Source organism: Mauremys reevesii, linkage group 5 (assembly GCF_016161935.1).
Source record: "Mauremys reevesii isolate NIE-2019 linkage group 5, ASM1616193v1, whole genome shotgun sequence".
Taxonomy (NCBI): Eukaryota; Metazoa; Chordata; order Testudines; family Geoemydidae; genus Mauremys; species Mauremys reevesii.
In genome coordinates this window covers 26,070,478-26,083,476 of record NC_052627.1, presented here as the reverse complement: position 1 = coordinate 26,083,476, position 12,999 = coordinate 26,070,478, and the positions used below count along the sequence as shown (strand labels likewise).

At 44.3% G+C, this 12,999-nt stretch overlaps 1 protein-coding gene across 11 annotated transcripts in view; it reads left to right on the top strand.

Annotated features, from left to right (window-relative positions):
* UNC5C (unc-5 netrin receptor C) overlaps positions 1-12,999 on the top strand; it is a 346,384-nt gene that overhangs the window by 274,117 nt on the left and 59,268 nt on the right. For 7 of the 11 annotated variants that reach the window (XM_039541742.1, XM_039541740.1, XM_039541750.1 and 4 more), the window contains 4 exons: positions 4,033-4,215; positions 4,321-4,501; positions 7,005-7,172; positions 9,168-9,332. In XM_039541742.1, the coding sequence (XP_039397676.1) occupies positions 4,033-4,215; positions 4,321-4,501; positions 7,005-7,172; positions 9,168-9,332 (697 nt within the window). Of the gene's footprint in view, positions 1-1,975; positions 2,002-2,073; positions 2,128-4,032; positions 4,216-4,320; positions 4,502-7,004; positions 7,173-9,167; positions 9,333-12,999 lie in introns of those variants that run through there. The other 4 variants (XM_039541748.1, XM_039541747.1, XM_039541751.1 and 1 more) reach the window with 3 other exon arrangements.

Genomic DNA, 12,999 nt, shown 5'->3' with positions numbered 1-12,999 from the left:
TACACTTGTCTCTGTGGGATACAGAGGTTAAGCTGATGTCTGAAAGGAAGAGTGCAGAGAAGTGAGCTTTGGGCTTGTTTCTCAATCTAGACGCATGCAGCTTTGACCGGTGGGTGATGCAGGGAACAAACATTGCCACTGACTGAATGGGAAGCTGTCCGTCTTGATTATACTTGATTCCTGTTAGGACTCAATTTGGCTGAACACCAAGGAAGAAATGAGGGGGGGGGGGAAACAATTTTAGGCTTCTTGCCAAGGAAATGCAGATTATTGAGAAAAGCTTAGATCTTTCATGGAAAATAAAACGTGAATGCTGTTGACGGAATGGTTTCCAAAATGTTGCGCCTCTCTCTATCTTTTTTATTCTCTCGCTCTCGCTCTCTCTCTCTCTCTCTCTCTCTCTTTTCCATTTCTCCCGCACTTTTTGCACCACCAGAATTTTTAAATGCTCTGGAAGATTGGCACTTTAAATCAAGCCCACTGCAGGATAGGATCTTTGTATTCATTCCTGGGTCTTCCTTTGGAAACAAATAAACAGAAGGCAATCAAACACATTCAAACTAACAGCCTTGCAATTGGGTTGGGAATCACTAGCTCTTGTTAATAAAACTGTTACTAGCAAAACAGTGCGCTTTTTTCTAAAATATTGACTTGTGATAGATTGAGAAGGGTGTCTATGGAGTTAATGCAGCTTTTGACTTGAAAGAATGTACCCCAAGTCTGTTACTGTGCACCATTGCAGCTAAGATTCTTCATACTTACTGCGAGGACATTACAATACCCCTGCTTGTACTGTGTAATATATGGGACTAGGACAATTATAATAACTTAAGGGAAAGTTTGAAGCAAAATAGACTATACACACACACACACACACACACACACTTCTAAGGCCATTGCTATATACATTTTTAATCTTGAAGACTTGTGGTCAATTTAACTTCCCTATTGATAGGGAAATTACAATTATTTAATTATAGAGCACTGTATAAGAAGATCCAGTGATTTTGGTCCCAACCCCAAACAGCTTATGATATAATATTCAGACTGGAACAGGCAGAAAAAAAATAAGTATATTTCATAACATTGTTTAAAAGAAATGAAAAATTTTTGTTTGAAATTTTCCATGACAATTGATTTTATTGATTTATACATACAGTGTTTGGATTTAGGTTTGGTGGGGACGAAATAACTCTCACTTTTTACACAGACACTCAGAAAGAAAGGGAAAAAAAAGGATGGGGGATTTAAAGACTGATAGTGTTGTATTCCCCCATTGAAAAAAATTCAATAAATTTCACTGAAAATGAAAAATTACAACCAATAGGGAAAAGTTCCACACACTCTTCTTTTTTCGTTGAAAAAAAGGTTTAGACAGAATTTTTTCAACCCAGACGATTCTGTTACAAAGTACAAATTAGATACTGAAGAATGGTCTAGATTCCTTGCCAAAAAGTCAAGGTGCTATTGTTGGTGCAGAGATAAGCACAGAAGATTTGTAACAGAACTAGCTTTGAAGAAGGCTTTTGAAAGAGGGAGTGTGAGGCTGTTTCAAGAGTATAGGTTGATGCAAGAGGAGGTTTAAATGGAAAAGTGGGAAAACAGAAAAGGGAGCAGTTAGAGGAGAGGTGAGGAATGTAAAAAGGAGAGAAAATGTGGCTGAAGTGAAGACAGAGTTATAAGAGAGACAGCTGTTAGAGAGCCTTGGACGTTTTGAACTTTATGTGGAGGCAAGAAGAAGCCAGTGAATGACAATATGACATGGTCTGACTGGCAGAAGAAGATTGTCTTGTATATGGAAAAAAGAAAAATTGCTAAATGGGAATGAATCAGGGGAACTTTATTAATTAAATTACATTTTTGAATAATAAAATATATGAAAATCTAAATACTAAACAATGACATATATTCTCTGAGTAGACACACCCACGTACATATTTAATCACTTTATTTTTATTCAACCAGAATAAAACAAAGCAGTGGAAAACCTGCAGCTCTAAAGTGAGTTGTGATCTGAACCTATTTGCTGGAAGTGTTTATATAAATAACAATATATTTAAAGCAACTTTTCACCAAGAAATCTGGAGGATGAGGAGGCGTGCACTCTCTCTCTCATGGTCATTTCAGGTAGATACAATCAAAGTATTCATAGATAGAGACCTTAGTCAGGGGCCTGCAGGTGCAGTGGCATATTTGCACAGGAGCATAAGAGTTACAGCAGCGCTCCATTAAGTTTCTCCCAACCCTCTCTCTGCTCTCCTATTTGATGCAGTGGAATATCCATGGGAAGGCAGGTTGGCCTGCCCCTCCCATCACACACACATTGAATAGTGAGAGTTTTAGTATATGTTAGACTCTACATATATTTTCCAGCTAAACCTTTTTTCTTATATCACATTCCAAAGGTTTTACCATCCCTCTGCACCAGAGGGTTCATAACCTGAAAAGAGGGTGGATATTCCTGCCCTCCACAAAGGGTTCAACAACTTTAAATTCTGTCTGGGATTGCAGAAGAGGCCGTCTGGCAGAGGCACCTTGGAGATGAGCTTAATCAGGTTTCCCATTGGACCCACTAGCCATACACCCTCCCACTTTGTCATTTGTGTGATCCCCTGGTTTTTGTATCGGTGAACCTCACTCCATTCAGACTTTGCCCCAGTCTTGGTTCCACAGACTGAACGTAAATGTTCCATGGATTGAACCTAGAATTTATCCCTCTCTTCTGTTTTGCAAAAGATTTGCAAACAACTGTTGATATTTACACATGTATATTTGCTACTAGTGAATGTTAGACAGTTGAAATGAATGAAGATAGCTTACGGCTTGTTGGTGACTGGTCCATTTCACCATATGCTGTTCGTGGTGATTGGCCACATAAATCACATGGTATTGCTTTTGCTCTATGACTAGATGGCTGAAGCTTTCTAATATCGAGAATAACAATTGATGAATAGCCTATATGGTTGTTTGCATATGAATAGGTACGTTCACCTGAATCTGGGTATTTGCACAAAAAACCCAAAGATGCCTCTAACATTAGTGAGGCCAAAAACCTGCTTGTGCAGAAGTTTGCACCCATGGAATAGAAAAGTGAATGAAGGTGGTCAAGCTGAACAGCCAATCAGAATTCAAACATATGCACAAACACTCTGTTTTGCAGTATTTGACCAGATCTATGCAGGAATGAATTGAGCCCTATGTGACCAAAACTAGGAGGGGCCCTAGTAACTCAGGCCACTGGTCACAGTGGTCTGTCTGTCTGTCATATGGAGGAGGGCTCTTTGTTGGTTTCCAGTCTTGTTGATGGTTGGGCAGTTGTTCAAATATCTTTGGAAAAGTAGTGGTCTGTCAGTACAAATCAGGCCTGTCTTGGCAGTTGGCACCTTTTAGTTCCAGTGGGTTGATTTTTGTTTTTGTTTTTCTTCCTTTAATTAAATCCTAGGCACAAGCTGAAATGATCTAGTGATGTGAAGGCCCTGCTTTGATCCATCCAGGGCCCCCCTCCCTTCCTCTAGAGCACTCTTAGTTCAGATGAAAACAAGCCACTGAATGTTCAGCCAGCTTATGCTAGAGTGGCTCACAGCCGTCAGCTGTGGGATAATGGGGTGTTTCTTTAGGAGAGTAGTAAAAGGAATGTTGTCTGGATAAAAGTCACATTTACAAATAGTTTTCTGTGTAACCTATGAAATCGTATGTTATTAACATAGAAATATTTTTTGAAAATATACTTTACATAAAGCAGAAAAATAAGCAATTTTCTATTCTTCAGTATTCCCCAGTTCCCTGGTAACGGTCCCTCTTTTAGTTTATCCTGATCGGTACAAAAAGAAAATATATAATTTATCTCACATTTGGGGTGTTTAACTAAAAAAATAATTGCATTAGGGTGCTTGCTAGTGCACCAGTGGGAGATTTTTTTTCCTTAAATCCTCAATTTTAGACAAGGTTTTAAAGAAAGGTCAACATCTATGTCCCTCACACTGTCCATCAGATGTTGAAAGTCTACATTAACTATTTGGTTATATACAACAGGGGCAGCCTTTGAAAAAAATAATTGAACATTCTGAAGGCAGAAGAAGCTGTGAGATGGGGGAAGAAATGAACGCTGTGCTCCATGATGGCTACCTTCTCATTTCAGTGCAATGTGATATTGGCAGAATATCACATTCAGCAGATGAGTCCTTTGTAGTGTACTTTAGTTTACAGCAGTTTCTGGTAGGAGCAAAATAATCGAATATTGCACACATCCAGAGGTTAAAGCCTCTGCGGATTGGCATGGTGATGACTGGTAACCTTTCCGTGTCTCTTGTAAATTTTTAGGTGGAGTGGCTGAAAAATGAAGAGGTGATTGATCCCGTCGAAGATCGGAATTTTTACATCACCATCGATCACAACCTGATCATCAAGCAGGCACGTCTTTCTGACACAGCTAATTACACCTGTGTCGCCAAAAACATCGTCGCCAAGAGGAAAAGCACTACTGCCACTGTAATTGTCTATGGTAAGCGAGGCATTGTCCTTCTGACCTACAGGCTTCACTTTGATCTATGTGCAGAAGTGGTCTGTGTAGTTCTGTGATGAAGCTGCCACTATCTTTGATGCAGAAGTGAGGTCTGTGGAAACTACAAGTTCCTAATTGTAATGCACTATCTTAATTAACATGGCCAGGCTGCCAATGTGGCCCTCATCCAGACTAAGTGTGATTGCCCTGTCTCCGCAGTCCCTTATTCTACATCCACGTCTGTTCTGCCCCCATAAAATAGCCTGAGCAGAAAGCTAGGTCTGCCTTCCATGAAGTTATTGCTCTTGGTATTTTTGAGGCAGAATGTATCCACAGGGACAGAAGCTGCTCTAATGATACACCAGCTCATTGTGTTCATTACAATCAATTTAATTACAGGACAGACAAATGGAAAAAAAAATCCCTATGATTACCCTGAGCATTCATTCACTTCATAGCCAGGGTAGCAGTTATGCTTAATTGTAAGCAGTTGCATCCCTAAAGGTACGGTGTGGGCTTTTTAGTTCCGTTCTATAGCAAACTAGCTGAATGGAATTGATTAGCAGCATTTGTGACGCAGAGGAGGGACAGGGCACAAGCATTCTGTGTTGTGATCGTGGTGAATACTTTAATGGATAGACATGGGACAAATTTCACCATACACAAATTTTTCCAAACACACAGAGTTAGATGCTCTAAAAGCGTAATTTAAGCTGTCACTGAAACACTTAATGAGAGTGGGCCGTGCAGGTGGGGGCACAATCGGGAGACCTGCATTGGGGAGCAGCCATCGGCTGTGTTCTCACTCTAGGGTGACCAGGTAGCAAGTGTGAAAAATCGGGACTGGGGGTAGGGTGTAATAGGCACCTATCATAGGCGTGCACACGGTGTGTGCCGGGAGTGCCCAGGTGCACCCTAATGCCCGCGGGCCTGATCCAGCCCCTCAGGGCTTTGGATCTGGCCCACGGGATTTGTCCATCATGGTGCCGCATGCCCCGTGCCACTCTCAGAAGCAGCCAGCACGGCACCACGTCCCTGGGGCCCCGGGGGGGGGGCGCAGAGGGCTCCGTGTGTTGCTCCAGGCATCGCCCCCCGTAGCTCCCATTGGCCAGGAACGGGGAACCGCGGCCAATGGGAGTTTCGGGGGAGGTACCTGGAGGCATGGCAAGGGCAGCATGTGGAGCCCTGTGCCCCGCCCCCCCCCCCCCGGGACCGCACAGAGACATGGTGAGTGGCGCGGGGCCAGGGCAGGCAGGCAGGGAGTGCGCCGCTGCAGGTAAGCAGCGCCAGGCCAGAGCCCAAACCCCTCCTGCACCCCGCCCCCCAGCTCCCTGCCATGAACCCCCTGTCGCACCCCGCACCCTTCCTGTACCCCTGCCCTAAGCCCCCTGCCTGCACCTCGCACCCCAACCCCCTGCCCTGAGCCCCCTGCTGCACCCTGCACCCCAACCCCCTTCTCTGAGCCCCCTCATACACCCCACACCACTCCTGCACCCCAACCCCCTTCCATGAGCCCTCTCATACACCCACACCCCTCCTCTGCCCCAGTCTGTTGCCCTGAGCCCCTTCCTGCACACCACACTCCCTCCCGCACCCCAACTTTTATGATGTTCGCCTTTAAAAAAAATATTCCCTGGGTGCACACCCTAATGAAACGTGCTGTGCATGCCTGTGGCGCCTATATAAGACAAATCTCCAAATATCGGGACTGTTCCTCTAAAATTAGGACATCTGGTCACCCTGTCTCACTCCCAGGGATATTTTAGACCTGTGGTGTGACTGGTAATACTACAAAATTGAGGGATTAGGAAAATTGAGCAGTTTAAATGCTTATCATTATGGCTACACAGTATGGGGCAGTACTGGTCCCTGTCCATCTTGTTCTCCATGTGTGTCACATATCGAGGTTCATAACAGAAAGGGTAAGCAGTAACCATCTTCCTAAAATCACGGATGAACAATATAACTGGTGAGTTCGCTCTGAGCAGCCCAACAGGCGGAGTACCTGTCATATGGGCTCCTCATCTTCTGCAGGCAAGGCGCTCATTGGGACTGTTAACAAGGGATACCCTTGTCTTAGCATTCTGTGAACTGTTGCTGTGAAGAGGGGAAAGTAACGTGTTGAATTTCTGATAGACCACATCCCAAAAGAGAGGAGCGTAGATGACTGGTACGTCTGAACGCTAGTTATCGTACAGCCGCTATACACACTGGATTATCTTGCTGTGAAATACAATGCAGCTTTCAGGATGCATATATTTTGGCTTACAAAGTTCAAGATGCACTGTTTGATCTTACAGTGATTGCAATTATAGAAAGAAAAATCGATGCTCATTGCTGGATCATATTGGGTCTATATGAAGAGGAGGGCCATTTTAAATCCACAGTAGCCATAGTACAGGAAACCGAAAGGACTTTTCATGTAATGGTATTTCTAGGATTTTGACAAAGACAGTGGGGATTTGTGTTTGTTTAATGCTCTTTGTCACCTGTCACCTTTCAGTCAATGGCGGCTGGTCTACCTGGACTGAGTGGTCAGTGTGTAATGGTCGCTGTGGAAGAGGCTATCAGAAGCGCACAAGGACCTGCACCAACCCTGCCCCACTCAATGGTGGTGCCTTTTGTGAGGGCCAAAGTGTCCAAAAAATAACTTGCACCACCCTGTGCCCAGGTACAGTATGAAAGACCCACAGCCCAGATGTGATTATCTAGTTTTTTCCAACAACAAGTATTTTAGGAAGTAACTATTAATCATAAACACTCCTTTTATTTTACTGGTAAATCCAGCATTTCAGTGAATGAATACTAAATTGTGTTACATAAATAGATAAAACATTGTGCACAGAGTAGATCAAACCACTGTGGATTAAATCCCACTATTTCACAAAGCTAGCACCATCATCTCAGTCCCTGTAATTCAGGGGATTTGAGTAACATTTACAGCTTCAAATCTTGAGAGCTAAAGCTCTTGATCTGTTGAAAGCTGTGGAAATAAACTAGAATTTAAGTACAGAATATTATTTTGACTAAACAGATTTGTAACATCCTTTTCTGTGCATACCAATTTCTCAGTTTACACTGTAAAGATGAGTAGAGCATTTGAAACATCTGGATTATGGATGTTAAACTTGGAATACACATTTGCCTGTCAACAAAGACAAGAACATTCACACCAAAAATATCCACGCATTCACACATTAAAATAATTTTAAATTGCATCAAAATCCAGAAAATTAAACCATGAAATGTGTACTTTATCATTTAATTCAACACTGTTTAAGGGCTCTGGGTGGCTTTTAGAGGGACAAACTCTGCTATCCCTCACTCGTGTTGAGTAGCACTTTCCTATGCATTGAAATCAATGGCACTACTGTTGAAGTAAGGTACTACTCAGCACAGGTAAGGGGCATCAAAATCTGGCTCTTAGTGCTGGGTAAAACTCAGAGAAATGGAAGTTCATTTCAAATTCTGGACACTTAACTGAGCCTCTTTAGTCCAAATATTTAACAGATCCAGCTATTAAAGTCAGCACTTTTGGGTCCCAGCATTGGCCTAACTCTTCTCCCAATGGGAGTTATTGTATTGACTTTCATGGGAGCAGGGTCAGATTAATATTGAGCACTTGTCAAAATCCCATTTTAGTCCATTAATGTAGGTACCTAATTGCGGATGTGGGAGCCTGCCTTCAGGCACCCGTTATTTTAAAATGTTGGCCATGGTTTTTATCTTCACACTGTCCCTTTAAATACATGACCAACTAGTTTATAAATACAGATTGTAGCGCAGGTAATAAACTGCGTGTGCAGAGTACATATTCTTGACAGTTTTGCTGATTACGCCTAGTAGCCCCTTTTTCAAATGAAATATTTCAGTGGCTTTAGTCATTTCTCTGAATAGGAAAAGTGATGATTTCATAACACAGAATAATTTCTTGCCAAATTTAATCTTTTGTTGTACATAAGTGCCAAAAAGCATAAATTTCTGGGCTTTGGGGTTTTTTTCTTCTTAAACAATTTAGCCATGGAGAAACCTCCTTTTGTTTCCATTTCAAAAAAGAGAGGAGAAGAGAGAAGGAACGAGTGGTCGGGGACAAATTTCAATCCAGAATTAGTTCTTCTACCAAAGCTATAAATTCCACAAGACAACTGCTGACTGACTCTTTTCCTGAAGTCGGTTCTTTATGTGACTCAGTGGCTCAGATCTTGTTACTGGGACAGAAAGCCTTAAACATTTCGATAAGGTGTTGGGATCCAACCCAGACAAGTATTAACTGAAAGACATAAGTTTCTAATGGGCACTTGGTGGCCCAAGTGGACTGAAGAGATGTCAAAATCACAAAAATCACCACTGTAGTTAGCACTAATGATTACCGTTGCTGGCAATCCAAGCATGTATATCTAAGACCATGGAGACTGAACGACCTCATTCCCTTACAGTTGGTCCTTCTAGGGCTAACTTGAGGCAAATTAGCAGGGCTGTGAGAGGAACCTTGTATTTCTGTGATCTATGCTGTAAAGATTTCGGTCCTTAGTTCTGTCAGTCTGGCACCTTTCACAAGGGCTAAATTCACAAAGATCTTTTAAAATCAACCATTTTCTCTGCTTCTATCTATATTTGCATCTCTCTCTTTCTGACCTTCCTAAGTGATGTCGCTTTTTTGTCGCAGTGGATGGTAGATGGACAGCGTGGAGTAAGTGGTCTACCTGTGGAACAGAGTGTACCCATTGGCGCAGGAGGGAATGCACAGCGCCAGCACCGAAGAATGGTGGGAAAGATTGTGAGGGTCTCGTTCTGCAGTCCAAGAACTGCACAGATGGGCTGTGTATGCAGAGTAAGTGGAAGTATATTAATCTGTTGTATTGACTTTGGAGTTTGGAAAATATATAGCCATAAAAAAAACAAAAACAAAGTAAAGCTTGAATGTTCTCCTGCCATAAAAATCTCCTATAAGCAGAAGCTGGAGAGTATCTAAATGAAATATCCTGCACCATAACAACATAAGGAAGAAAGCTACATTTAAGTGACTTGGCATAAAATGACCAAAATAACCCATGTGTGGTGCTGCAAAATTGTGCCATCTAGTCATTGTCTGCATTGGGTGCAAAGCTTCACCACCTACAGCAAGCTTAGGGAGGAATTGTGTGTCTGAGGCAAATACTCTGTAAACTCCCTGGAATAAATGGTGCAGCCTAGTCCTCTCAGCATTCTATGCCAGTTTTGTGTGGTGGTGGAGAATGGAGGTGGAACCATGACCATTGTAATGGTCTGTGCCTTTTCTGAGACCCTTTTCCAGTCCCCTAAGTGCACCACTTTCAAGTGACAGGCCTGTACTCTACTTCTCTTTGGGGTGGGACCTTTTGTTCCTTCCACTGTCTGAGTGGTCATGCTAGGTTATGCCCATCTGGTTGCCAAATTTGACACCTGACAGGCTTGATGGGCATAGCACCTATAAGACTTCCCTTCAGGAGTTGGTGGACAGTAATATTATGCAGTGATGCAGAAGCAGCTTTTTCAAGACAAAGGATGATTTTTTTTTTTGCCAAAAGGTTCACAGCACTCAGAGAAATGGATTTAAAACAACAGAGAGACGGGTAGGTGCAATGTTTTACCTATGCCTAGCATTCCCCTGAAGGCCCCAGGTAGATATGACTTAGCCTTGGTATCCTCTGTTCTCTTGGGGGCCAAGCTACAGCCTGCTAGCTGCAGACCCTGACTCACTGATAGTCTGGGTGTCAGCTTGCATCCCTGTTGGTGCTCATTGGCATTCACTGCAGGGCCGCCCAGAGGGGGGGCAAGAGGGGCAATTTGCCCCAGGCCCCGGCCCCGCAGGGGCCCGCACGAGAGTTTTTCGGGGCCCCTGGAGCGGGGTCCTTCACTTGCTCTGGGGGCCCTGGAAAACTCTTGCGGGGCCTGGGCCCCCGAGCTTCCTCTGCTCCTGGTCTTCGCCGGCAGGGGGTCCTTCCGCTCCGGGGCGGAAGGACCCCCCACCGGCGAATTGCCGCCGAAGTGGGACCCGCCGCCAAAGTGCAGCCCGGTCTTCGGCGGTAATTCGGTGGCAGGGGGTCCTTCCACTCCGGGACCCACCGCCAAAGTGCCCTGGAGACCCGCGGCGGGGGCCCCCCGCCACCGAATTACCACTGAAGACCCGGCTGCACTTCGGCGGTGGGTCCTGCTTCGGCGGTAATTCAGCGGCGGGGGGGCTCCTGCCACGGGTCTTCGGGGCACTTCGGCGGCGGGTCCCGGAGCGGAAGGACCCCCGCTCCCGAATTACCGCCGAAGTGGGGGCCCCCCACCGCCGAAGACCCCCGGCCCCTGGAATCCTCTGGGCGGCCCTGATTCACTGAGCAGCCTCTCTCAACAAAATCAATCCCCCACCCTTTCCTAGGCCTAGGGTCCAGTAATGGTTTAGTACCCTTTTTTGATCCTAGATTTAGCCTTGGGAAGAGTAAACCATTCTAGCTTGATTGGAGCCTGGTGGGGGGTATTATCCAGTTAACATCTTCCTCAAGGACTTTTATCTGTGTCATTGTTTTGCCTTTCCTGCTTGGTCCTTCTTACAACCCCTTCTGATCTAACTCCATATCAAGTAGCCCACTATAAACGTTATAATGCACCATATACATAAAAAAATAACACAGATGTTTCCCAATTCTCCACAGCTATGTCTTCTTACGGCTTCCTTTGGGGTAATTTTGCACCCCCCAGGGGCCAGGAGGGAGCAGCCTCTGACCTCTCCCAAATGCAAGGACTTGTATTGTCCTTGGCCCATGTGTACAGTGCTTGGGGGAGAGAAGAAGGCTCCTTCCATTGTTCCTCCCCAACTGTGCACCCACGCAGATGCCAGTAGACATAATTACACACTAGCTAGAGACACCTGCAGAATAAATGAACTCCTTTAGAGGAAAGCACTGTTTCCTTTGTCAAGAATATGTAAACAGACTTGCTGCAGGGTATCTCCTCTGAGGTTTGGATAAAGTATTCTTCCCTCTTAGTCCACAGGGATGCAGTAGTCTCTGCAACTCTTGTACCCCCTCTCTTTGGGGGAAGCAGGTAGTGGATCCATGTAGCTTGCATCTAGAGCTCTCTAAAGCTACCACTCCTCACCCTTATATGCAGCAATGTGGAAGCTGAGGGTCTATGTCATAAAGATGTGCAATAGATTGTATCAGTCTCTCTGCATCCAGGGCCCTTCCCACCCACAGAAGAGGAGGCAGGGTTTGCCCCTTTGCATAGCGTAGATTTAGGATTCTATATCCAGTATAGCATCCTTGAAGAGAGAACCTGTTGTTTAGTTATTCATTTGGATATTTACAGCTCTGCCATAAACAAGGATGCATCCAATACTCTGGGTGCACTGGACTAGTCTTTTAAAAAATCCAACTTATTAACCAAATGACACATCTGTTACCCCAGATCAAACAAACTCCCAGGAATGTAAATAGAACAAAATGAATTGACCTCCCCGTACAGCCCCACCAGTGTCTCATATCATCATTATTGCTAGGCCCATCTTATGGGCCAGGAAGTTAAGATGGATGTTGCAGCTCTCCCTGAAGGTTAACAAACTCGGGCTCTTTCGGACCGTAGGGAGAATCGAGTTGAAAAGCCTTGGTGACCTACCAGAAAATACCGTGCCTGTTGACCTCTCTCTCTGATACCAATGAGACTCCAGCCCACTGTCTCTGATGGTCATAGGAGCGAGAGAGTCTCACGGATAGATGGGTCTCAGGGCTGATAGAGCTTTTATAGTTCAAAACCAACATCTTCAAAAAATCAACCTTGTAAAGCCGATCATAGGCCTTTGGTGCTGTTCATTTGCACGCACAAAATTGGTTCTAGGTACATTACTTTGTTCTTTTTTTGTATTTAAATGAATTTAGAGCCAGACTGATAGCGCTGGAGACTGAAGCTGTCTGTTCGCAGAACAGGTACAGCATCAGCAACAGCGCAAGTTTCAACACACTGACCCTCTAATGTGCCTCGGCCGCTAAAACTCAGAGGAGAGTTCAGTCTTCAGGACCATCCTGGTGTTGGCCACTCCACTATGACTGCCAAGAGGTTCCCAATTGTCAAAGGTTATGTTGGGTTTTTTTTTTGTTGTGAATTTGACACCTGTTCTCAAGGAACTGAACCATCCCACTAAGTCTTTCAGATGATACATTAAAAATGGAGGTCCTTTCTGCTCTGTTGGTTCATTAAAGATCCACTGAACTTTTAATAAGAACAGTGGTTGGTTCCAATGGCCTTTGCCAAAATTTGCCTTCTTCCACTCCTCTGCATTTTACTATACTGTTTTCTGATTCTCCACCTGCAGCTCTCCATCACCCAAGGGGCCGCAGTTGTATCTGTATAGTGGTTGTATGTTCACAGTTGTATGGTCAAATAGGCCACAGACATGCCATTATCTAGTATGCAATGATTTTCAGTCACTACCAAACAGGGCTAGATTTGAACAAGTGACCTAGACATAGAAGAATCTGTATCGAAACCCTGAGCTA